We start from the raw sequence: 24,493 nt of genomic DNA on the forward strand, positions 1-24,493 counted from the left end.
TAATAGAAGTTCATCTGTTCTTTAAAATTCTTTTTCCTTAAACCACTGTCGTGGTCACCCTGGAATGGGATCATATCTTCAGTGACACAGAGCTGTGCCTCACCAATCTGTTTAACATTTCTCATCAAATTCCTGGAGTCCCATCAGTCAAAGCTAACAAGAGGTTGCACATTTCCAGCTGCTCTCACTGAAGTACACAAGGCTGGGACTGACACAAGCCTCTCCTTCTTCACAGTCCTCAGGTTTGACCACATCATATTAATCTATTGTCCCTTGCAGCTTCAATTCCTCTAAACTTTCAGACTTTTCTTATTCTAATATATATCTTTTTAAACAGAAGGCATAGGATGATGCTTTAAATCTCATTACAGTGAACAGGTTATCCTGCATTTCCATGAAAAAAAACCACCTTATTTCACCCCTTTCTCTGCCTAAGAATTTTTAGGTGCTCAAGTCTGTCTTTAAAACCCTCCATTTTTTCTCTTATTTTTAACTAGAAGTTTTGTTCGAGTTTGTTTGTTTGTTTGTTTGCTTGCTTGCTTGCTTGCTTGTTTTTGGGTCTCTTCAATTCCCAGTTCCAAAGAAAGTAACAATTATTTTGCTTCAAACTCATCCAGCCCTGAAGATGAAGAATTTATCACATTTTCATTGCCAGCCTGGTCGGTTTATTTCTCCAGTTCTCTAGGAAAGCTGTTTGCTCTGCTCAGCTTCCCAAAGGTGGGTGAACTAGAGAGGGGAGACAGCTGAGTCCCTCCCTGAAAAGCTCCCACAGCATCCATTCAAAAACACCCCCTGGGATGCAGACACACTCCCACAGGGCTTTTAAGGGTCTTAGGACAGATGTAAAGTGTTTGAAGAAGTGGGTATGGGGTGGCTGGGGTTCAGGGTGTGAGGAGGGGTGCCTCCATCTGCTCCTTATAAACAAGATTTTCAGAAGGTTGGAAACATCAAAAGATTTTGAACCAGAATGCCGGAGGAATGCACAGGAGCCAAATGTGTGAGAGAAGACACTGAAAATGCTTGTTGGTGATGGGACCTGCTTGTGTCAGTGATGGGAAAGGGACACCTTGCTTGGGAGCATGGACACCCTCAGCACCTGAGAACTGATAGAAGAGCAGACTTCACACGAGCCACATTGTCCAACATTTACACTGTGCAGGGCAAACACACTCCTTATTTAGCTGCTGAGATGCTTTTTTAAAGGTGGGACAGCAGGACCAGCACTGCTGGTGCAGGAGGTGGGTGAGCCCCGCGAGCCGCAGGGAGGGACCCCACAGCCCCTCCCTGGGGGTACAGAGCTGGTGGGGCAGGGAGGTGATGCCAGGCTCATGGCACTGCCCACACCACTCTCTCCCACCCGCCCTGGCTGCCGGGGCCGTGAAGAAACACAGCAGCCCCAGCCCGCGCATTGAGAACTGCACCAGATGATGTAAAATGAGCAAAATGCTCCTCCTGCTACAAAAGTGAGGTGGCTGATATCACCCAGGCAAGCTGTTGGTGGGGGAGAAACTCTGTATCCTCCAGCGTGTGTGGATATAAATAAACACGGGCTGTGCAGATCCTTCAGATGTCTCCTAGTGCATCTCGTATTTATGTCCGACTCGAAGAGATACAGAGAGATTAGTAAATACTTCAAATTGACAGCACAGACATATTTTCATAGAATAAATGATGCTGGTAAATGGAGAGACTTTTCTTCCTTCCCTTCAGGAAATGGAGAAGAGTTGTCTCCACTGATATTATTTCCAACTTTTTTTTCTATTAGGAAAGAGAAAAAGATCTCACTGGAGATATCATATTTGTTGATGATTAGATTTCAGTGTTGTTTTTTTTTAAACCTCAGATCTCTTAAGCCTATAGGGCACCTATGTAGTACACACTCATTTCTTCCAGGACACTGCAAAGACCTCTGTTATGTTGCCTGGGCACAACTCACAGTGGATACTTCTTTTTTTTTTCTTTTTTTTTTTTTTTTTTTTTTTTTTTTTAATTACATTTGTGATTTCTTTTTAAAATCCAAATGTTAAATCTGCAATTTCAGATCTTCCTAAAGAAGGAAACCACAAAATAATAAATTCCTATGAGCCTTTGTGCGTGGTTTGGGAGAACAAGCTCCATTTATTTGCAAACACTGAAAATATTTTAGTGGTATTTGATTTAACAGGCCAGAAAAAAAGGTTCTGGAAAACCAACCAGTCTGATCACTTGGCATTTCCTGCAAAGAAAATAAAAAATAAAAAACAAAATCCCCCAATTTTAGTAATGAAAGAGCCTCTTCCTCGACCTCGTGCTGAATTTTGTGGAAGGATTTTATACTAAGCACATTTTCTCCTGGACTTAGACCCAGTTTCCCAGAGTAGCCCATGTTTCTTTAACCATCAGAACTAAGGGGGATCCTGTCCTTTTCATGCTGAAGCCAATGGCAAATTCAATCTAATTCTACAGGGTCCACCTGTAAGATTCTTTACAGGAGGAAACACAAAATTTGACATGTTTTATCAGGTCTTTTAGACTGCTCCTCTCCTGTTGCTAATTCTGAGTGCTTCATCACCTTTGCCTAAACTTCCTTGCAGCCCTTGGAACAAATACCCCACGTACTCTGGTTCTGGTTCTGTGCCATACCTCCTGCTCGTGCAAACATCCTTGTTAAAGAGTAGATAACAAATTATCATATTTTATATTGGGTTGTGGTTGTTGTTTTCGGAAACCAGATGAAGAGGAAGAGGCGAGTGAAGGAATTTTAATGTTTGCCTCTCTTTATAAACGTGTTTACGTGGGAATGGAAGGCACACCTCCAGAAGAGCCCAGGGCCGTGCAGTGCCTGCTGTGGCGGGTCACGGCGTCCCGCCGCGGACAATCCGGTGTCCCACGATGTTCCCCGCGTTTGACGGCCACACGGCGAAGTGCCAGCGGTCCCGTGTCAGCCCGCGAACGCCTTGCCCCGCAGCAGCTCTCCCGAGCGCGGCGCTGCCGGGGGCGGTCAGAACGAGGGGCTCAGCAGCCGCACCCCGAGGTCCCACCGGTCCCACCGGCATCCCCCCGTGTTCCTGACCCCCCGACGGCAGCAGGCTTCCGGCACCGCGCCGGGATGCTCCAACGCGGCGGCGGTCCCCCCCCGGACCCGCAGCGCCCCGAGAGGGCGTCCCCGCTGTCCCCCACCCCGGGGCGGTCCCGCCGCCCGCACAGGTGCGGGGATTGGGCGGAACATGCAAATGCAGCGCTGACGTCAGGCGGCTCCGGCCCGGAGAGCAGAAATAGGGCCGGCCCGTTCCGCGGCGCGCACTGCCCGCACCGGCCCCCGCCCCGACCGGCTCCGCCGCCCCGGCTCCTCCCCAGGTGAGTGCCGCCGGCAGCGCCCCGCGGGGTCCCGCTGCTGCCCGCGCAGCGCTGCGACCCCATCCCCGTCCCCGCCGCTCGCGGCACCCGCGCCGCTCCCCTCCGCTGTCCGCTCCGCGGGCGCGCCGGGGGCCGGGCGGTCTCCCGCTACCGCCGCGCCCCGCCGAGCGCTCGCTCCGCGCCCGCGGGCCGGGCGAGCTAACAGGTGTGTGTGTGTGCGGGGCCGGGCTGCGAGCGGGGAACCTCCTCCTCCTCCTCCTCCTCACCTCGCGTCTCGCAGCGTGGCCGTGGGGTGGGGTGGTGCCGCGGTTCTCACCCCGGCGCGCTCGGGGTCGGGCGCGGGTCCCGCCACGGTCGCGCGTGGGGCCGGCGGCTCCCGGCTCGGCCGCTGGGTGGCGCCGTGGGCCGGGCGGCGCTGCGCCCGTCGGGGCCGTGCGGGGCCGTGCGGGGCCGTGCGGGGCCGGGAGCCCGGGGTGCGGGGCCGGGAGCCCGGGGTGCGGGGCCGGGAGCCCGCGGTGCGGGGCCGGGAGCCCGCGGTGCCATCCTCGGCTGCCTTCCCCAATCCCCCGAAGCCCTGCCATACTCGGCTTCCCGGCGGTGCTGGCCGCTCGCTGCCCGGCGGAGTGTCACGGGCGTGGGGTTTCTCCGCGTGTCGCCTCGGAGCGAAGCCGCTTCGGGACGTCTCGGCGGGGGCAGCTGTGAAAGTGGAGGCGAAATCGCTGCGAGGTTCAGGAGTTTTCTCGGGAGTCCCGCGTCCCTGTTGGATTGATGCTCCCCACATTTATTCTGGAGCGTGGAAGTGTCTTGGAGAATGCCAGTGAAGAGAAATCTAATCTAATTTAACAAATAAAGTTTAATCAAATATTTTTAAGTAGCTTTTGCTTAAGTGAAAAGTCCGGTTTGTACTTAAACATCAAAGCTGATTCCAATGAGTTCTTAATGCACCCAAACTTTAAGTATTTAACTGCAGACAGCTGACTGCAATAATTCCTTGGTTTCGTTATGTCTTGCCAGAACAATTGGCTTTTCTACTTAATTTTGTAGCTTAGTTTTGTAGCACTTAACAAGAAATTATGGAAGTCAAATTATTTTGGCAGCAATAGAAATGCTGTGGAGCATTTGAGATGGTTGATGGCAGGAACTAAGGACCAGATTCTTGTCCGGTTTTAATAGTTTCAGTTTGAATGGATGTAATAGTTGTGTCCAAATGCTTTCTTTTTTGCTATAGCAGCAGTCAGAACTCCAGGTAATTAAGTTCAGCCGCTTTCTGATGTGAAGCTTGTTGGAAATTATTGAAAAGTATTGCAAGCCAGTAATTTGTCAAATAAGCTGCAATTTAAGTGGCCCTGAAACAAAACCAATAACTGCTTTTGGCAAATTCTGTAATCTCATTATAGTCACCATAATTGAATTCTTAAAGCTTTTGTGTTGCAGAGGAAAAAGTTGTGGGATCACTGCAGTATCTGGTTGTTGCATGTCACAGAAACGCTTTAAACAGTTTGTGCTGTTCTCCACTCAAATGGCCAAGATGCTTAGTCCCTGTTGTTTTTCAAGGTGACCCTTTTCCCTTGAGTAGCTCTCAGACCTCTACCCTAAAACCTGTGCTTGTCTTTGGCTTGCATCTGCTTGCTGTTCTTCCACTGGAGACATTGCACCCATTTGCTTTAAATTCGAGGCTCTCTCTGGGTGTTGGTGCCTGCCCAGACCCATCTGGCTGTGGATGGGTGCTCTGGTGCTGCCATCGTGTTTGAGCTGCTCAGATCACAGTGCACAGCCTGGTGCTGCTGCACTTGTGGAGTGATTCTTGCTAGAGCGGGGCCAGCTGCGAGGAAAGCTGGAGGGCTGCTCTAACTCAGAGGAGGAAATCACAACCCTCAGGTAAACATTTTTGGCTTTGCATAGTATATTCTTTATCACAGGGGCCAATATTTCATCTTTCTTTTGAGTACAGCTGCTTGTTTTACGCAGATATTTCCATAGGCAAGCTTTGATTTCTCTGGAGAGCGATGCCCGTACCAACTCAAATCCAGCAAATCTGTCCCTCCCTCGAGTGAGGAGAGGAAATGGATAGTAAAACTTGTCTGAGCTTACAGTGGTGGCCTGGATCTATTCAATCAATTCGAGTTTTTCTGTTGACTTCAGGGAACTTACAACCTGCCATCTGGTAGCTGTATTGAATGGTGTAGCTGCAGACCGGGTTCTGCAAGGAGCCTTCCCTTTAGCTCAGGGTAAGGCAATGCTGAGCTGTGGTTTAGGATGCCAAGTGACATGAAAATGCTGTGTGACTCCAGAGTAAGCTCTCAGCTGATATTTATGGTACATATTTTTTGCTTGGTTGAGGCTGTTAAGATATATAATGTGTATTAATATGTCCTCCTCTTACTGTGACTGAGAGCAATTAGTGTGCTGTCAGCATGAAATAAAAATAAGTGATTTCGAAATGGACTAAAAATGTTCTAGAAATTTTATTTTAAAGCAACCAGAGTTTCTATCAGGTAGAGTCTGTCCTTTCAGTTTCATCAGTGTTACAGCTGCTAATCCAAGTACCTTCATGCTTTCTGTCAATTGTTTACTAAATATACATATAAACTTGTGATTTCCCTGTTTTGCTCCAGGATTGTAATTTCAAGCAGGATATTATTCAGAGGTCTCTAGAGCTGTGATGTTATTTGCTGTGATGGCATCAACTGAGCACAAAACCCCCGTATTAAAGGAAAAAAAAAAACAAAACAACAAAACCCTGTGAGAAATAATGTTGCTGTGCAAGAGCAATTCATAAAGTAACAATGTAATTGTCTCTTATTGATGTAGTGACTTTGGTTTATTAAATGTTTATTTGTAGCCCCAGTAATATTACATCTGAGGTTCGTAATTGGAATTTAGAAAGCCTGATAAATTTTGATTTCATCCTGCATGCTCTCCATTCAGTGTGTTTACATTAGTGCCAAGAAAAGGCGTTGCCTGAGCTCTTTGGGTGCTGTGTGCTGTGCCCAATCTAGTCACGGGGTATCTTTGGGCAAACAAAATACCTGAGACTGTCACTGCTGGTGTAAATGGTCATGGCTCCAAAATTAGGTGTGATGCACCAAGGCTTGGATATGCCCTGTAGCAAATGCATGGCACAAAAACACTGTAAGATGAGTCTTGTCAAGACAAAGTATGTCATGGTGAGTTAATTCAGCTTGGCTGAATTTTGCCATTGGCAGGTAACTCTCCTTATAAATGTGTATGGCTCAAGCCAGGCAGCAGCCTGTCCCTCTTCCTACAGAAATGCCATCACTTCATTTAAGGGTCATTGTCCTTCGTTAACAGGTCCATTTTAGCCTTCCTCAGCCATCTCAGAAATGGTCCTGGGCCTGGATATTCCTTTGGTATTTGAATGGTAGAAAATAATGACACCATCTTGTGTTATTGTAAGTCCCGAGGAAGCACAGCTCCTGGTTTAGCTTCCAGGGCACCAGTGCAGGGTTGTGATGTGTGAAACACGTGAGTTCCATCTGACACCACTTTGACTAACTGCATTGGTGTTCTTTCCAAAATCATTAAAAAACTACACGAGACAAACCACTGCTCAAAGTGCACGCAGATGTGGTGGAAATCCCTCCAGTTCCCCACAGATGATGTGAGGCTGTGATAGGCTTTTGCCAGGGAAATGGTGCTGCTCTTGAGTGGAGTGACTGTGGGAGGGGTTGTAAATGTCTCTGCTTGGGACAGAGGAAAATGAGAGCAGAAATCACAGCCCCAGGTAGGACTGACCTCTGTCATGGCTGGAGAAATGTGTCAGCCCTGTTCAGCACAGGATTAGTTTTGTGGCTTTCAGGTTTGGGTGTGTTCGGTGGCCATCTGGGCAGGTGTCCTCACTGGGAGGACAAATGACTGTCCCTGTGTGCTGGTGTCAGCCCTGGCTCACCCCACACACCTGGCTGTAGCCAAGGGGGTTGGCAGTGGCTGTATCTGCTCAAGGCAATGTGCCCCTCTGGCTCAGAGGGGAATAATGACATTTTCTGTCACACTGCTGGAAGCCTCCCCTAGCCAGAGATGCAAAGGTGTGTGTCTGGCATTTTCCTGAAAATCAGCTGAGTGTACAGGTGTGAGTCCCTGACTGTGGCTGACCCTGTGCTGCTGGGGGCTCTGGAGAAAGGGATAAAATTCACCCTTTGGTTTCTGCAGTACCACAAGCCCATGCTTTGATGTGGTTTGGTTTTGGCCACAGTAGTTACCAAAATCCCAGGACTCTGGTTCTGCAGGTTCTGTGTGGCAACAGGCTGGGAACGGCATGTCCTGAGGAAGATAGTTTTGGGGCAAAATTATTACAGCGTGGGAATTCATTGCCAATACACGGGAGACTGCAGAGCTCCGTAGGCACTGGGTGTGGATGATGGGCACTGTCAGCCTCTGTGTTACCAAACTTGAGCTGGGTTTTGTTGTGAGATGAATGTTCTATAACTGTTCTTTTTTTTTTTTTTTTTTTTTTTTTTTTTTTAACAGACTTGAAATGATGACATCGAGAAGCTTTTGGTGCTCTCTTGTGTTGCTGGGGGTTTTCCCGCTGGTCACGAGGGGATGGATGGATGTGGATCAGAGCAGAAGCCTGTATTCGGATGTGGGGAGGTTGCATCAAGAGGTACTGTACGCCAGCTGCTGCTGCAGCTACAGCTCTTGGGTTTCTGTTCTTGGGCTGTGTTCAGGCTCTCCACACTGCAAGCAGAAAACAAGTGTGGGCTTATACATGTATGTTTGTATTAAGCACCTCCCGAGGAGGTCAGTGAAAAACAGTGAAACAAACTCTTACACTTATTGGGTATATTGACATCATCTGGAAGTGAGATTGTGCATCTGGCTCTTGTGGAGATGCTGTCTTTGCCCCAAAGATTTTACAGTGTCCTGTGTCTGCTGACACCAGTGAAGCTAAATTTAACAAGCAAACTGTCCTGTCTCTTCACTTGGGTCAGTGGACATTTAGGTGAAACCTAAAAAAAGCTCTTTTGAAGGAAGACTGAGCCATAGGTAGTTCTGAGAGAATCAGCAAAATTACTGCCCAAAGTGTTTGTCTCCAGACTTAGTGATGTGACACCTTTGTGAGGCACAGAGGAGTGGAGAAGGGAGCAGTGACTGCAGCGAGCGGTGATCTCCCTCCACCCCCGTGCCCACCTTGATGGGGCAGGACAGCAGTGCCTCTCAGTGCCCAGTCCTGGGCTCTGGGAGTGGAGAAGCAGCTGAGCCTGTTTGCAGTGCTGGAGGGGACGGTGCTGGCTGCTCTCACAGCGGTGTGGATGGAGCAGTCCCTGTCCCAGCAGTGCCAGAGCACTGCTTGTCCCAGAGCTCAGCACTCCTTGTGGCACAGATGCGGACTCAGATTTTCACAAGTCTGAGGCTGAGACGCTGTGAACAAAGCCACAAAAATCCAGAACTTTGACTTTGTTGAGCTGTAAATGATGAATGAATGAATGCTGAAATAATTTTAGTTATTTAGTTCCTGTATGTTCGCTAGGTGGTTGCTCAAATGTCTGAAAGTGGGAGATGGTGCAGGAGGACAGGGAAAGGACACTTGGCTATTTTTTAGCTGCCATTACCTTGGACACTTATGTGCTGGCAGACACATCAGTCAGTGCCAGGCTAATGATAAGTCCTTGATGCATTCATGTTGCAATTGGATCTGTTTAAGCCTCGGGATTTGGTTGGAGTTGGAGGATCCCATTTCTTCCAGTCACATTCCGTCTACAAATAATCGGTTATCTGCATTATAGTTTAAGCCAATTAAAAAAGTGCTTTCTGCTGCTTAGCAGGGCTCAAAAGTCATTTCAGTGGTGTTGGATGTTCTACAGTTCTGAGGTTTGCTTCAGGTGTACATTGTCCTTGAGGCATCCAACCTCTGTTCTGTAAAAGGGAAGAAAAACAGCTCCCTTCCACACCTCCACTGTTATTTTGCTGCTGTGTAAGCTCAGGTAGTACACTGGCACTTTGTTAAACCTGTTCTTGAAGAATCTCTGATCAATTTTGCTTTTCATTAAAAATTATTAAATATTTTGCATGCTTGTGCAGTTAAAAAAATCTCATTCTTTACTAATGGCCATTAGTTTGGATTTTTTTAAGAAAGTTGCTCTGAGGAATTAAATTTGTTACTCAATTTACTTTAACATAAATCATAGAACTATTATATTACTTGAAAGGCACTAATTCATTTGATCTTTCTCTAAAGACCATAATGTTATTTTACCAATTACTTGATCTTGCTTGAGGTGGAAGGATTTCAGCTAAAAATGTATTTGCTCAGGTTTGCACAGAATTTGACAAGTGTGAATATTAAAATTATGAATGTACAAAGAATGCAGTTAAAATAGATTCAAGAAGCGTAAGTTATAACTCAGATTTTTAAAAAAATAGCTGTACAGAAAGCTTGTTTCCACAAGAAATAGTGTTTATACAGTGTGGCACCAAACACCAAAATTAATCTGAAAGCTCTGAGCATAGCTTTTGGGGAGATCAGTGAATCTGAGGTAATCACCGTTTGAGAGTAAAGAGCAGTTACTTTCTCTTGCAGAAAATAGTTTCTCCATAATATCTTTCTAATAATAAAAGCCACCTGAAATCCTTTTCTAGTGTTATAGGGCTTTGTTCAGTTTGAAGCTCCTTCTCCGTGAGAAGTTTGTTGGGTTCCAAATTTTATGGTTTGATTAATGCACAGATCCATTAATGTGCATTTAAAAAATATTGAATCACAACTAGAAATGCTCTTAGCAAGTCACTAAAACCCTTTAAAATTGAGTAAAATGTTAATTTACAGGTCAAGTAATTTTGAAGTGTGCTCTGATGGAAAATTCCTGTGAACCTCATCAAAGCAAATACGTGGATATGGGTCACTGACCTTCACTAATACTTATTCTGATCTACGTAGGAACAAGTTTACTGAATTAAAAACATTGCTTAATTTATGTTCAGATTGCTAAATCAATTTCTTCATGGTATGCAGTAGAATTATTGCAGCTGCGCTTTGAATTTATCAAAGAAAATAAGATTACAAGGCTTTCTGATCAGAAATCAACCCTCTAATATAACAATGGTGTGTGTTTTTTTTCTTGATGCACAGCCTTTCACTCCTCAAGTTTATGGGGTGTTCCTGAGAAGACGTTTGTTTTCTGGAATATTTTTAATCCTGATTAGAATAGTTAATAAATATGTAGATGTAGTATGAAATTCCAGTTTCAATGAAAGAGCTAAAATAGAAAATCTAATTTTAAAAAAAGAAAAACACAGCATTAGTGTTTGACTGGAAAGCTGCAATGTTCCTGGTTTGTATTAATTTTGGAGACTACTGCTGTGTTGTGTGAAACTTCTCATAGGCTGGTTCTAGGAGTTGCTGGAAAGGTCTTGAAGCTGCTGGGCATTGCTTGTGGACTTGGGTGAAGCTTCTCAGGGTTGGACCATCATGGGACTAAATTCTATTCATGGAATATATGCTGAGATATCAGATATATAGAGCACACCACTCTGGGACGTTGTTTTTGGACAAGTTTTTGCCTCTGCCTTCAGCAAGTCCGATTGCATGTTCAAGTTGGATGTTCCAGAGGTGGTTATGATTCATGGGCAGCTCTGTGCTGGCTCAGAAGGGCTTTGGGTGGTCCATGATACACCAGGTGATGTGATCTGGGGTCACCTCTTCCTTCTAGAAAGGAATTCTCAAAAATGTAGCTTTCTGAGTCATTGCCAGTGGTAGTGAAGGGAGTTTCCAGTATGAGCAGAAAAGAGACAATTTGGATCTGGAATAACCCTGGAGTTTGGGTTTGAAGGAGAACTTGGCCAAGGGGTTCTGATGGAAAGCAAGTGTTGCTTAGTCTGCTCACTTTCTCTAGGTAATCCACACTGGTGGCTCAGACTGATTTTTTTCAGCCTCCTGCGGTATTTTGCAAAGCATCTTATTAAATACTGAAATTTGACAGCCAGCTTCTCCCATTCCCTGCTTTCTCTGTGAGAAGCTGATTTGCTGTGCATGCTGAAGCCAAGCTGGTTTTGTCATGGTTCTCGGGGCAGACTTTGCATCTCCTTTTCTGAACCTAAAATGGGCAGAGCAGTGCTGCAGGTCTTCATCAGCCCTTCCAGGAGCAGAGCTCCTCTAACACAAGTCATCACAGAGCTGCATTTTGGAAATTTAAATTCTGTGTTGTGTTTTCTGAGGCACTGCTGATAGGTAGTATGAATAATGTTGTCCTAGCTTGATAGTGTGAAAGTGGAGAATAATCCTGTGTTGTAGTACATGGAGAGTTGTTTTGTGCTGCTCTGTTAAGCATTTGGATGTCACCAAGCTCCTGAGCAGTGACAGTAGAGGCTGGCAGGTGTTCTGTGGTCTGCTCAGGGCTACAGAGCCATAACTGCTCTGTGGTTTTCCAGAAATACTTAATTGCTTTAATTTGCCTTTCATGTGGTGCTTTTTTTTTCCGCCCATCCTGCTACTAAAGAAGCCTCAGGAACCCGTGCACAGCCCCCCACGCTCCTGCAGGGAGGGGAGCTGTGTCCCTGGGGAAGCTCCTCTGCACAGAGCTCACAGGGGATGCTCCACGTGCTCATTTTTCAAGGCACCATAATTTCCTTCTTGCTGGCATTTGGCAGATATTGGCTCTGTTGGCTGTCCATTGTTCTTGATCATTAATTATTACTTGAAGGAGAGCGTAGATTCCCCTCCCTGGAAGTGTTCAAGGCCAGGTTGGATGAGGCTCTGTGCAGTCTGGTCTAGTGGAAGGTGTTCCTGCCCATGGCAGGGGGTTGGAATTGAATAATCTTTAAGGTCCTTTTGAATTCAAAACCATTCTGTGGTTCTATGATTCTATGGCACCTGAACTGCTTAAAATCTCCAAGTATAAATGTATGGCAAACAGCTGGATCAGAGCAGCCTTCAGTGCCCTCCTGCCCAGAATAAAGCCTTTCTCTGGAGTCCACTCACAACCCTCAGCTGTGCTTGTCTAGGAGTGTCAATTATTGCTGAAGTTTCTAGTTATATTCAGATTCTTAAATGTTGCATCACTTACTGCTGCATCTGAAGACCACAGTAGGTTATCCTGGGGAGCAAGGGACTCATAGGGATGATTTTGAGCTCCTTTCCCCAGAAAAGTCACATTTCCTAATCTGACAGAATAGGAAAGGATTGTTTTCGGAAACAAGGTAAAAGATTGCAAAGGCTTTTGCTAAAAGCTTTTTGCTTCTAATTCAAATAGACAATTTCAGAGGATGAGCTTGGAATAAAACAGGCACAACTGTATAAATTTTATATACCGTTGAAGATCTAATATCCCGGTATTTATTTTAACTGTTAATAGTGGTAACGTATTGTGAGTTTTCTTCCTGCTTTTCAGTTTGGAGAAAGGGAGAAAAGAATCAGATTTTAATTTAACTTTATACTGTGCTACAGCCTGCTCCTGTTTCAAGCTTATGAAAGTACAGGGAGACAAGACTTAAGTTTATTTTTGTATCACTTTGGTATGCAGTGATAATTCACTCCTTGTTACCTGCATTTATGTGGTATCTCTAACAAGCAGTAATTGCTTTTTTTGTAGTGCATCCTAAATCTTACCAGGTATATTATCCCTGTGGAGAGGAGAAGCTTTTGCTCTGAGTGCTGGTTACCAGAGCATCTGCAGCTCAAGGTGCTGTGGAATGGTTTCATAATATTTAGATTAGGCATGTCAAGGTCCTTCCTCTGCATCCCCAACCTCCCCCTCCACTTTCACCTGTGTACTCAGAGGGTTTGAGAAATGCTGTATCTTATGGCATTCTCCTGTGCTTGAAGTACTAGAGAATGTGGAAGTTGGAAGAAGGCAGGTACTGTACACTTGAATAGCAGCAGAAAATTAGAAGAATTTTGGTTTACATAAGTGGTTATGGTGCAATAGTGAGCATCAGGGATTGTCAAGACGCATCTAAAGCACAGTCTGAAGATGAAACCCACTTGTTTGCAGTCCCTCACAGAACAAAAATCCTGCTTCCTTTATGTATTTTTTAAACTTCTGGTAGGATGTAGCGTGTGGTACCTCGTGGTGGTCCTGCACTGCCCAGTTTCCTTGGGGGCTGTCGCCTTCCAGCCAGGAGAACAGGCTCCCTGCTGCTGCTTGGGAGCAGTTTCTGGTGCCTGGGATGTTAATGACCTTGAATTTTGGGTGCTTGGATGCTGTCCCTGGGGAGCAGAGGGGTGTGAGCTTGTGGTGCCTGGCTCTGTGCTGTGCTGTGGCACACACTGACTGCTGGAATCAAATTTCAGTAAGTTTTTCTCATGTCACAGTTGAGCAACTGTGAAAAATTGTGCCGAGATGGGGAAATGCTGTTATGATTCTGAAAGAAGAGAATAAAACCAGAGTAAAATCATGCAGCAAAAATAAAAAGAATCGTGGCAATCTTCACTTGGTTATGATGTGGCAGAGGGTTAAACTTTCTGATACTCTTTTGAGAAGCCACTCAGCCTTAAAAGACTAAATGTTGAGCAAATTTTTTCCCAGATGGGGCATATTCTCCCTTGAAACAAAGGTTGTATCATTAGTTTTTAAAGGAAGGCAGCTCTACTTGAGGTACTTTTGACCACCAAGCAGGGGAGTTCTGTTTTTCAGATTAGCAAGGGTGCATCCACAAATTTGGAATTTCTAAAAACAGCCCATCACAATGTGGAAATTTATGGAGCTATCCCCAGCTTTCTCATCCTGGAGTCCAGAAATAGCAGTGAGTAAAATCAGAGATGCAGCAATTATCTCAATTAGCTACCGTATGGGCGAGCAGATGATACTGTGTGAGACATCAGAGCTCCTCTCAGTGCTTGTACCAGACAGTACAAATCTAAATTGTTAGTGTCCACACTGACAACAAGCTTTCTCCAAACAGTGGCATGTGATCTAATTTTTTTTCTCACGCCTGATTAAAAAAAAAGTGGATGTTCTCTGCCTGATTAACATGGGTTTTTTAAAAAATATTCTGTATTTGTGGCTGTAAATAGAAAATCCTGATTGTCAGACTAAGCTGTGTATTAGTCACATACTGTGCTGATGCTCCGGTCCCCATGCAGTGTCACACCAGTCATTTCATAGAATGGTTTGGGTCAGAACTTGTCTAATTCCACACCCCCTGCCATGGGCAGAGACACCTTTCACTATCCCAGGTTGCTCCAAGCCCCTTCCAGCCTGGCCTTGAACACTCCAGGGATGGGGCAGCCACAGCTTCTCTGGGCAGCCTGTGCCAGGGCCTCATCACCCTCACAGGGACAATTTATTCCTAATCTCTCATCTAAATTCTTCTTCTTTGTGTGACCCCCTCACTGGAGATAAGGAGGAAAAGGCTCTGAAGGGAGGAAAAAATACATGGCCTGGTAATCTATTAATAGTAACTGCTACTTCTTTATTAATTTGCTAAATGAATTAGGTATGTATATTTAGAAATTGTACAGCAGTTAGGCTGATCCTGAGACCAGGTCCCTGTAGACCTGGAGTGTGGAAAAGTAACATCTGATTTATTGTGAGCCCAGCTGCAGGGACTGGCTTTGATTTATCTGATTGCACTGCTGTGTCTCCCAAAAAGGGTCTGGTGTGGCCAGCAATGCAGGGAACTTGTGGATCTGGAATGTTAGCTGTTCTTCTGCATCTCTTCATCTGCTGCATTAATTATTGGGGGTTTTTTTTGCTGCTGGTTGCGGGGGGTTTGTTTGTTTGAGTTCTGGGGGTTTTTTTGCCAAGTTCCCTATGTTAAATTTTGGTTATAAAAAGGGATGCCTTTTGGCTGAACCTAAATCAGTATTAAAGGGCAAGAGACTGAAACCATTTCAAGGTTATCTGATGGATTACTGTGCTTGAGGGCAGTTGGGATCTCTTTGGTATCTGCTTTGATGATCCATGCTCAGCATCATTCCCTACTGGGATCAGAGGCCAGGCACAAACAGGGATGGGAGATGCAGAGCCATGTGAAAATCTCTAAATACTGAATTCATCCCCAGAAGTGTTCAAGGCCAGGTTGAGTGGAACTAGTGGAAGATGTCCCTGCTTGTGGCAGAGGGTTGGGAACAAGATGAGCTTTATTGTTCCTCCCAAGCCATTCTGTGATTCTATACAAAGCAGCCCAAAAATGGTTTTGCTGCTTGCATCCATTGCTGATGACCATGATAAACCTGTTTGTGGCACGCTGGCTACCAAGCATCGTTCTGTGCTTTGTATTCCCTGTGTTGCTGTGTTTTGACTCTGCACAGTGAAGTTCCCAATGCTCTGTCTTCTGAATGAAATCTGATTTATCACTTGAGCTCTGCTCAGCCATGGACCCATGATTCATCATTAATCAGGGGATATAACATAAACTAGCTCTTAGCCTTGGCATTCCTTTTGTAAGAGCAGGAAAGGGCTTTGTGCAAGCCCATTGTTAAATCCCATCAGGTTCTCACAGCTGTTGGTACAACACGCTGCAGCTGCTGGGGAGTGAAGCAGTGAGACAGCAGGTACTGAACTCTGATTTTGATTTTCATCCCTCCTAATCCAGGTAGAAAGATTTATCATACCTGATGGCCCTGGGGTGTGCTTGGTGTTTTGGAGATGCAGTTTTTCTTTAGCTGCATGTCTGGTGAAAGGCAATCCTGAGGCAAACATACTACACTGGTTTCCACATAGTGATTAGGCACTTCAGATACAGAACAGAAGGATCTTCTTTCGTTCTGTACTCAATTGACTAACATTAAAAAGTAGGAAATAGGTGCTAAAAGTGAACCTTGACAAATAAAACTGTTGTATTGCACTAATGAAATGCTGTTTTAAAGCAGTACATGAAGAAGCTTTTTAGAAGGAATGGAAAAAACAAACCGGGTTTTTTTCCTTCAAAGGGGGTGATTTATGCTCTGATAAAATTAGATTTTTAGTTAAAGGAATTTGCAGTCATTAAACAGTGCCCATGGAATAAATCTCATCTATAACCATCTGCTTTATGGCTTCTGCAGAAAAGTATTCCTCAGGCGATGCATTCAAGAACTTTGGTGTCATTTTTATCAAAATAGTTTGGTTCTCTACTGCTAACACTATTAAAACCTCTGAAACCTGTGTGATTTTTTTTTTTTTTTTTTTAAATTTGATATCAGTATCATCTTCATGTGAAGTCTACCTGGAGCTGCTACCTTTTTGTGCTGTACTTTAAGCTCTGCTGTGGCTGCCAGGTATTCTTCCATCTTTTTGTGTACCCTCCTGAAATCTTGAGCATTCTCAGTGTCATTGGAGGTTTCTCCAGGGCGGGGATGTTTTGGGGGACACACCAAGTGCTGCTGTTTTCCCAGGAATGAGAAGTGATGCCTTGCAGCCTGACCTCATGTTCTTCCGCTGCAGTTCTAACAAGCTTTTCCTCTGAACCCTGCATCTGGTTTTTTGGGATAGTTTATATTCATTGGAGCTTACAATTAAAAGGGGAATAGATTAAAAGAAAGGAAACTTTGAAGACCATCCTTTGTCTTTCACGATGTCTGTGCAGAGATGGAAATAACAAAAGGGCGTTTTATAAAAAGTGAGATGACGCTTGGATGTTTGTTTAATAGAGTCTTGATAGTCTATTTCCTTTTGATCAATATAATAGTTGTAATTAGTTTCAGTGTTTCTAAGCTTTTGAACTGCAGAGAATTCAAACAGCTTGTTAGTGTGAGGGACTCTGGGGAACTTTAAAAGTATTCTTTCCTTTTGCATATATTGCATGTACACAGGCCTAATGATAGCAGCTGTGGCTGAGGTTTTTTATCCTGTGCCCCACCTCTCAAACTAATATTTTGAAAAGCTCAGAAACGTCCCTGGAGTATAACTGCTTGCACAGCTCAGAGCTCTGCGGCATAAAGAGGATAAATGCTTTGAAGTCTGTACTAATCCTGAATGCCATTCTACGTATTGCTCAAGATCACTGAGGGAGTATCCTACAGGGAATAATGACAGCATTTTTATAAGCAAATACCCATTTTTTTGTTTATCCCCTTCAGCTGACTTGAAGGGTGCCAAAGAGACCATTTCTGCTGTTCTGGTCCTTCTCAGATTTGGTGAAAGCTTTGTTTTGAGGAAGGCAGCTTGTGGTTGTGTGAAGGAAGGAGAAGCAGCGTCTGCTGCCTGCACAAGTGATGACAAAGGACAGTGTAAACTGTCACCACGTTTGGGCCAGGACATGGGTGATGTGAGGTGGCCCCTGGGCTGGGGGAGAGCTCAGCTGTGGCTCTGTCCTGTTCTGGGAGGGGGCAGGAGGCAGAAAGGAGCAGTTCTGTAGACAGTAAATGGGTACCTACAGCACTGCAGAGTGTGGTGCCCACAGCCTTCTCTCCTCCAGGCTGAACAACCCCACCTCTCTCAGCCTCTCTCCACAGCAGAGCTACTCCAGATGGTCTTCACAGTCCCACTGTTTCTAATGCTGGCTGCAAGAAGTAACTTGATCAATGGAAATTTGGACATATTTGTAATTAGCCCATAAATAATGTTACTGTGTGGAATTAAATATTTATTCCTCTGAAGTCTCACCATTAGTAAAAGCAGATAGTGTTGCCTGGGAATGCAATGCCTTTTGAGACAGTGTTGTTTTAAAACAAGTTTCTGTATTAGAGATGCTTATGATGATTTGCAGAAAAAATTATGTTGGTGTGGATGGATTTAAATGAGCCCTCAGCTTTCAGCATGAGTAGTCCAGTGGCTTTGAAATGATTCAGATATTTGAAGAAGTCTCTGCTAAAAATATCTGTAATGGTTCCTCCTCCCTCAACCCCAAATCTTTGGTGTAGTAATGATAACCCTCATAACTACTCCCTTTTAACGTCAATAGAGGAAAAAAAATCCATTTTCAAGACAAATGTTGGGTTTTACAATGTAACTTATCACACAGTGATAAGTCATTTTAGGTGTTATATTTATCCATAAATATCTGTGGGCAAACTGAAAAGTGTGCTTGTAATTACTTCTCAGTTATTGTATTGAGTTTCATAGATGCTTGCCTGGGTCAGTCACTCGTGTGTTTAGGGAGGTTTGTTCATCCTGGTTTTGAACGATTCTTGTGTTTCATAAAAAGCACCACAAAAAACTTCTCTTTTTCCTTATAGGACTCCAGAAGGTTTGAAGTTACAAGAAGAAAAGGTAGGAAAACCAGTTTTCTTTCAGTGTGTGTGTTGGTGTTGAGCATTCTTGCAGTAACTTTTTAAAACAAGCATGAGTTCACACACTTGAAAGGTTGTGCTGCTATGGGTTTTCCAACAGTCTGTGCCTGGCGCTTGTCTGACAGTTCTTCATGTTGCAAACTGTGGATTTTTTTTATTTTTTTCAATGGAAAGCTGCTCTTTTAGCACAGAATTGCATGATGGTGTTGGGTATGCATGTCAAGGTTTGGGTGCTGGCAGGGCATCTAAATGGCTTTAAGTTGAAGGAAGATAATTTTGATTAGATATTAGGAAGCAGTTCTTCTCTGAGAGGGCAATGGGGTCCTGGCACAGGCTGCCCAGAGAAGCTGTGGCTGCTCCATCCCTGCAAGTGTCCAAGGCTGGGTTGGGGAGGGCTTGGAGCACCCTGGGATAGTGGAAGGCATGGCAGGGGGATGGAACTGGCTGCATTTTAAGCTCCTTTCCAGCCCAAAACAATCTGTGATAAACTCAAAACCTGGAGAAATTCAGGGAGAAGAATGTGCAGCCGGTGTGCTGTGGCACACCTCAGCTCCACCCAAAGGTGCATTGGTGCTCTGAGCTCAGCTCCTGCTCCCAGGAGCTCTGCTGCCCCAGTGACTGATTGGTGCTTGCCAGGAGCGGCTCTTTGATGGCTCCTGGCAGCTGGGGGAGAATCGGCCAGCAAAGAGCTCATTCTGATTATCATTAATTTTGATTTTGTTCAGCAGATGTTTTCTGGATCAGGCAGTTGCTTTCCTCATCTCTCTTGTTAGAATGTGAAGCAGGTGGCACTCTCCTGTTCAATGGATTAATGCATTCCCTGTTCCCTTCCAGCAGCTTCTTGAATTGCTTCAGGCGTCCCATATGTTGGGAAGAGTTTGTAACTACCAGTGTTATATTGCAAAAGCAAAGAAGGTCAGGTCCAAGGGTAACTTGTCATTTGGGCAAATAATCTTTTTTTTTTTTTTTTTTCTGTGAGACTGAGGGAGCAGAGAGGCTTGAATTAATTAAAAATACAGCTATTGCTAAAGGTGAAGTCTATTTAGTTTAGATGTCCAGTGCATGTGTGTGTTTGATCAAACTTCTGCCACTCTTCATGAAGAAATCCAGTTCTGTTGTACTTCCCTGAGTCTCAAACCGAGGAGGAATGTTAGATGTGGGTCAAGGCTGCTTTGAGGTGCAGAAAAGATTCTTGCTGTTGTGGATGTGGACACATTTCAGTCATGCTCTGGCTGTAGTTTGTTGTACAGTTCATTATAGGCATGGAGACTGAATCCAGTCTTGTGGATGTATCTCTAGTCCTTTTACAGTTATGAGTTCTATTTCCAAAGCTTTCTTCCCAGTCAAAGTAACCAACACACGTGAGAGCTTAAAGACAGCAGTACTGAACTCAGGATTGAGTTTACAGATGGTGTGCTTAGAGATTGTTACTTCAGAGCAATAACTGAATTTGGAGATGAGCCACATTTCCAGGCTAAGTGTGGCTGATTTCTCATTGCTCTCAGAGGATGGGTAGGACTTAACTTTTATTTCGAGGGGTAAAACTGTAATTTTTTTCAGAAGTGGATTCAATGTAATGGACTTCTCTGTTAGAAGCTTAGATCCATGGCTGGAGTGAAGGGGATGGCAAAGGAGGGAGTTAAGATGTATAGATAAATTTGGCTTATGCCCAGCAAGGCAATATGTGGATTATCAAGTCTGTCTGAAGAACTGCAAACTCCTCAGAAGTCAAGAAAATGCTAACAAACATGGTAAATAGCTCTTGATCACAAAAGCCTGTGGATTTGCAGAGCTACCTGGGGATTTTCAGCAATGTTTAAGTATCTTCCTCTCTGGAGTTATTCCTCAATAGTGCCTATAAAATAATTCAACTAAAGGCTCCTTCAGAAACCTCTTCAGTATTAAAATGTGCGCAGAGCAGATATCATTTGGTGTCAGGAAAAAAATAACAGGAGGCTCAGAATGTTATGCACACAGAAGGATTACTTGTAAATTTTGTGATATGGTATGAGGTGACTTTAAGATCCAGGCCTTTTCCCCCCTAAAACTGGTAATTTTTGGTTTTTACCTGAGGAAATGAGATGACTGGAAGAGATTGGGGGTTGGGGGTTTATCCTTGTTCTGTTCCCTTGGTAGAAACTTTGGCTTTCTCTTAAAAAGCTGAGAAACTAAAAAAATACCTTGTAGAAACATCCACAAATGTGAGAGATCAGCAGACTTACTCTGTATCTGCTTTTATTATCCCAGGCTTATGGATCATCCAAGATGATTAACAAAAGAGCTTTTGGTGAAAGGAGGGGCAATCCTGGTTTAGACTTTTCAGAATTTTTCTTTCTTTTGGGACAAAAGGTTTGAATCCTTTAGATTTAAAGCAGACACTTTTCTTTCAAAGGGAACAAAGCCTTGATTGTTGTTGAGCATGAGAACAATTTTTTCCTTTTTTAGTTGTGGATGAGTGTAGTTAAACTGGGAGGCTTTTGGTTTCCAAAGTGTCAGGATTACGTGTGCTGGAGAAATTTTGAACCTGCTCCAGAGCCCATTACAGTCAGTGAATGATTTTTCCTTTGACTTCCATGGCACAAGATCAGCAGTAATTACATCATCTTTTAATTGCTGTAGTATGGAGGAGAGATGCTTCCCTGACTGCAGCTGGCAGCCACCTCTCAGTGATATTTGGAGACTGATTTTCTTCTCAATTGAAATGGGAATGGCTGCAGAACGGTTTTGTTCCTGGGATTAGGTGTGCAAATATTACCCTTTTTGACTAAAAATAATTTTTAGTTTATAAAAAAATAAAAACACCTAAATCATGGATTTGATTAGAAGCTGCAGGAATATTTTTTTCTAAATTCACTTGAAATTTGGCTCTGAGTTGGTCACACATATGACCCACTGTGGTATCCATCTCTATTACGCTCATTCACTGGAAACCAAAATATGGGGTATGGTGCCAGGTTTTGTGTTGTGCTTTGAAAACAAACAAACAAATTCCCAACCAGGCAAAAAACCTCAAAGCACAAACTCAAGAAACCCCAGCATGTGATAAACAAGCGCAGGATTTGAATATCATCCCTCTATATTGCTCTCTTGAACTAAAATCACAGAGCAAGTTTTGGCAGGCAAATCTTTCTTCACTAACTGAATATTTTCTCTTTTCCCATTTTTATGTTAACTTTTCATATTTTTTCCTGCCCTTAGTGCACAGGAAAGGCGAATGGAGCCAAAAGGTGAATAACCTGCATGCTCCTGTCAGCTGCCCAGTGTAATACTGCAGGAGAGCAGATGGGGAAGAGCAAAACAGGAGTGGGGAGCTGGGAAAAGCAGCAGTTTGTGCAGATGACGTGGACATAGCAGGCATTTAGTGAAAAGGATGAAGAATCAGAATGGTTGGGGTTGGAAGGAACCTTAAAGCCCATCCTGTTCCATCCTCTGCCATGGGCAGGAACACCTTCCACTAGTGATCCCAGGTTGCTCCAAGCCCCATCCAACCTGGCCCTGAGCCCTTCCAGGGATGAGGCAGCCACAGCTTCTCTGGGCGACCTGTGCCAGGGCCTCACCACCCTCACAGGGGAGAATTTCTTCCTAAAATCTACATAATCTGAGGAGAAGACCCTGTACAGTAAACTGGGAGACTGAAGGGTGTGTGTTAGATTGGGAGAAACGCAGGAACAAGCTTGTAGATAGTACCTGCAGACATTAGGCTGGACAGTGGCAGGGTTTAATTTTAAAGATTGGTGACTCTTCCCTGTGTAATGAGCATACATGAATGCATAATACTTACCTGTTGGTGTAAATTACTCCGTACAACTTATATATGTAAAAGCTACATTCATTTGTGTCTATCAAAATCCCCATGTCTGGCAGAACAGAGCCTCCAGTGGTTTCCTGCATTATTTTAATGGCAGGAATACAGGAACTAATTCTGCAGCTTCTGGAGCTGACAAATGTTCCCATTTCAGTTGGCACTGTGGGGCTGAAGGATGCTGAATACGAGAACAAATTGTCTGCTGAGTAGAACTATGCCCAAGCATATGTATAGTCACATTAGGCATAAAGAGCCAGGTCTTCAGTAGACGGAAATAAGCAAAGCTCTGCTGAATTAATGGACCACCTTTGGTTTTTACTAGCTGAGAATCTAACCCAAGCACTTAAAACTTTTAATTTGTTTTTATGTTGTTCACAATCATCCATTCAACAAATTAGTGTCAAAAGATGCTTTTGAAATCATTCAGCCAAGAAATGTTCAAGCAAATTGCTTCTGCTCTGACCATGTAATCTTATTAAATGAGATGCAGCTCCAGATTTGTTCAGACAGATGACATCACACTGCCATAAAGATACAAACTTTAAATATCTGGTTTGAATTAAGACTTCTTTGAATTGACGCTTCTCTGAGGTTTTCACAAGCTGTGTTGTGGATGTCCTATCTGTATATATTCCTTACAGTTACATTGTTACACTGTGTCACAATGCAGGGCAATAGAATATAGTGCATCTTGAGCTTTCCCAAGCTGCCAGAGTTTTACTGAAAAATCTCTGCGTCGATTAGCAGTGGTAGAGGATCCAGCCAACAGCTTAAGAAATATTTCATTATTCTCCATTTGACATCAATTTTTATGTCCTACATGAAAAACTGACTCAAGGTTATAAAACAGTAATGCCCTTCAGAAATTCTCTTTACTTCATCCTTTCTCTTTGCTCACTTCATGTTTTTGCCTCTCCATGGAAGAAGACAGGCACTCCAAAATTGGCAGGAATATAAAGTTGCTCTCCTGAAATCCTTCAGGAACACAAAGTGGCCAGCTGTAATTACTTTCATAGTAAATCACCTACTAATTTCCCATTATGTTGGTTTTTTCCTATTATTGGAATCCAAAAAGTCTTTTTTTTTTTTTTTTCCCCCTTATGACTTGGTCAAAACCCACCAGAAAATCAGTAGCCGTGCCTGTGTTGTCTTTAGAAGCAACTGTACCCCCAGGATCTTTGTTGTCTGGCTATCCCAGTTATGTCCATGTGATGGGCGATACGAAAGTAAATATTTGTATTTATATGCTTTGTACAGAGTTGGATGTTTAGAAACACAATGGAAGTATTTCAGGACGTTCCTTCAAAGTCTGAAGGGCAGCTTTAACATTAAAAATACCTGTTTTGTTGAATCACAAGTTGGAATATTTTCCATGTTTGTTATACTGGCTTTAACAATTACTCAGTCGTTACTTCAAACAAAGTTTTTTGTCTCTACCCATCTTGGCTGCTTTGTTTTCATTGAAAGTTTTATTATCTCTGGCTTTGCCATTCACTGACAACATATGCTTTGAAAGCTGTTACCCAGGGAGGGATATTTGGGTCAAGAGATTAATCTAATGTTTAGTGCCTGCTTTTCCAAGCTCATGAAACCACAGTTTCTCAGCTTTTTTTTATACTTCATCCCACTTGAACAGCCCAGCCCTAGCTGGGAAGGGGCAAAGTTGTTCGCTCCCACACATCTATCAGCAGTGGTGTTTAATTGTAACTTGGCGTATTTCATGCTTTTAAGTGGCAGGAATTAAAAGAGGGAGTAAAACCATGTGGAGGGGGAAGAACCTCAAATAATCAACACATTAGCCAGCGTTAGGCACTGTAGTAAATTAAACAGGAATGTGAATGCTCCTGGGCATTCTTACTATTGCTGTTCTTATTGCACAAGTGTCTGGGACGAGCAGGGAATTGCAGTTCACACAACTGGGACTTTCTGAGCAGCTCCTCAACCACACAGGGCTGGTCCCGGTGGTCACATTTGGCTGACAAATGACTGTTCACAGAGGTGGATTACCTCTGAAAATGTGAGTGCAGCCGTGGTTTAGCTCAGCTTTGCCATAGGCGTAGCAAACCCCTTTCATGGCCGTTTCTCTGACTGGTGGAAACAGAGTGGTTTTGCTGAGTTGAGTTTCTTGTAGATGGATCCATCAGTTTCTGTAGCTGAGTACTTGGGGGCAGGAGGAGGAGTGAATTCCCTTCATGGCAGAATGGGCATGACTGTTTAGTAAGTAAACATAATAGAGTGTGGCT

The 24,493-nt window shown here is 44.1% G+C and overlaps 1 protein-coding gene across 2 annotated transcripts in view; it reads left to right on the top strand.

Moving 5' to 3' along the window:
- The first annotated feature begins 3,248 nt into the window (after positions 1 to 3,248).
- FSTL4 (follistatin like 4) overlaps positions 3,249 to 24,493 on the top strand; it is a 212,874-nt gene continuing 191,629 nt past the window's right edge. For both annotated transcript variants that reach the window (XM_040078524.1, XM_040078525.1), the window contains exons 1-3: positions 3,249 to 3,336; positions 7,825 to 7,960; positions 18,392 to 18,425. In XM_040078524.1, coding sequence (XP_039934458.1) covers positions 7,832 to 7,960; positions 18,392 to 18,425 — 163 coding nt within the window. In that variant the 5' untranslated portion in view covers positions 3,249 to 3,336; positions 7,825 to 7,831. The remainder of the gene's footprint in view (positions 3,337 to 7,824; positions 7,961 to 18,391; positions 18,426 to 24,493) is intronic.

Source organism: Hirundo rustica, chromosome 14 (assembly GCF_015227805.2).
Source record: "Hirundo rustica isolate bHirRus1 chromosome 14, bHirRus1.pri.v3, whole genome shotgun sequence".
Taxonomy (NCBI): Eukaryota; Metazoa; Chordata; class Aves; order Passeriformes; family Hirundinidae; genus Hirundo; species Hirundo rustica.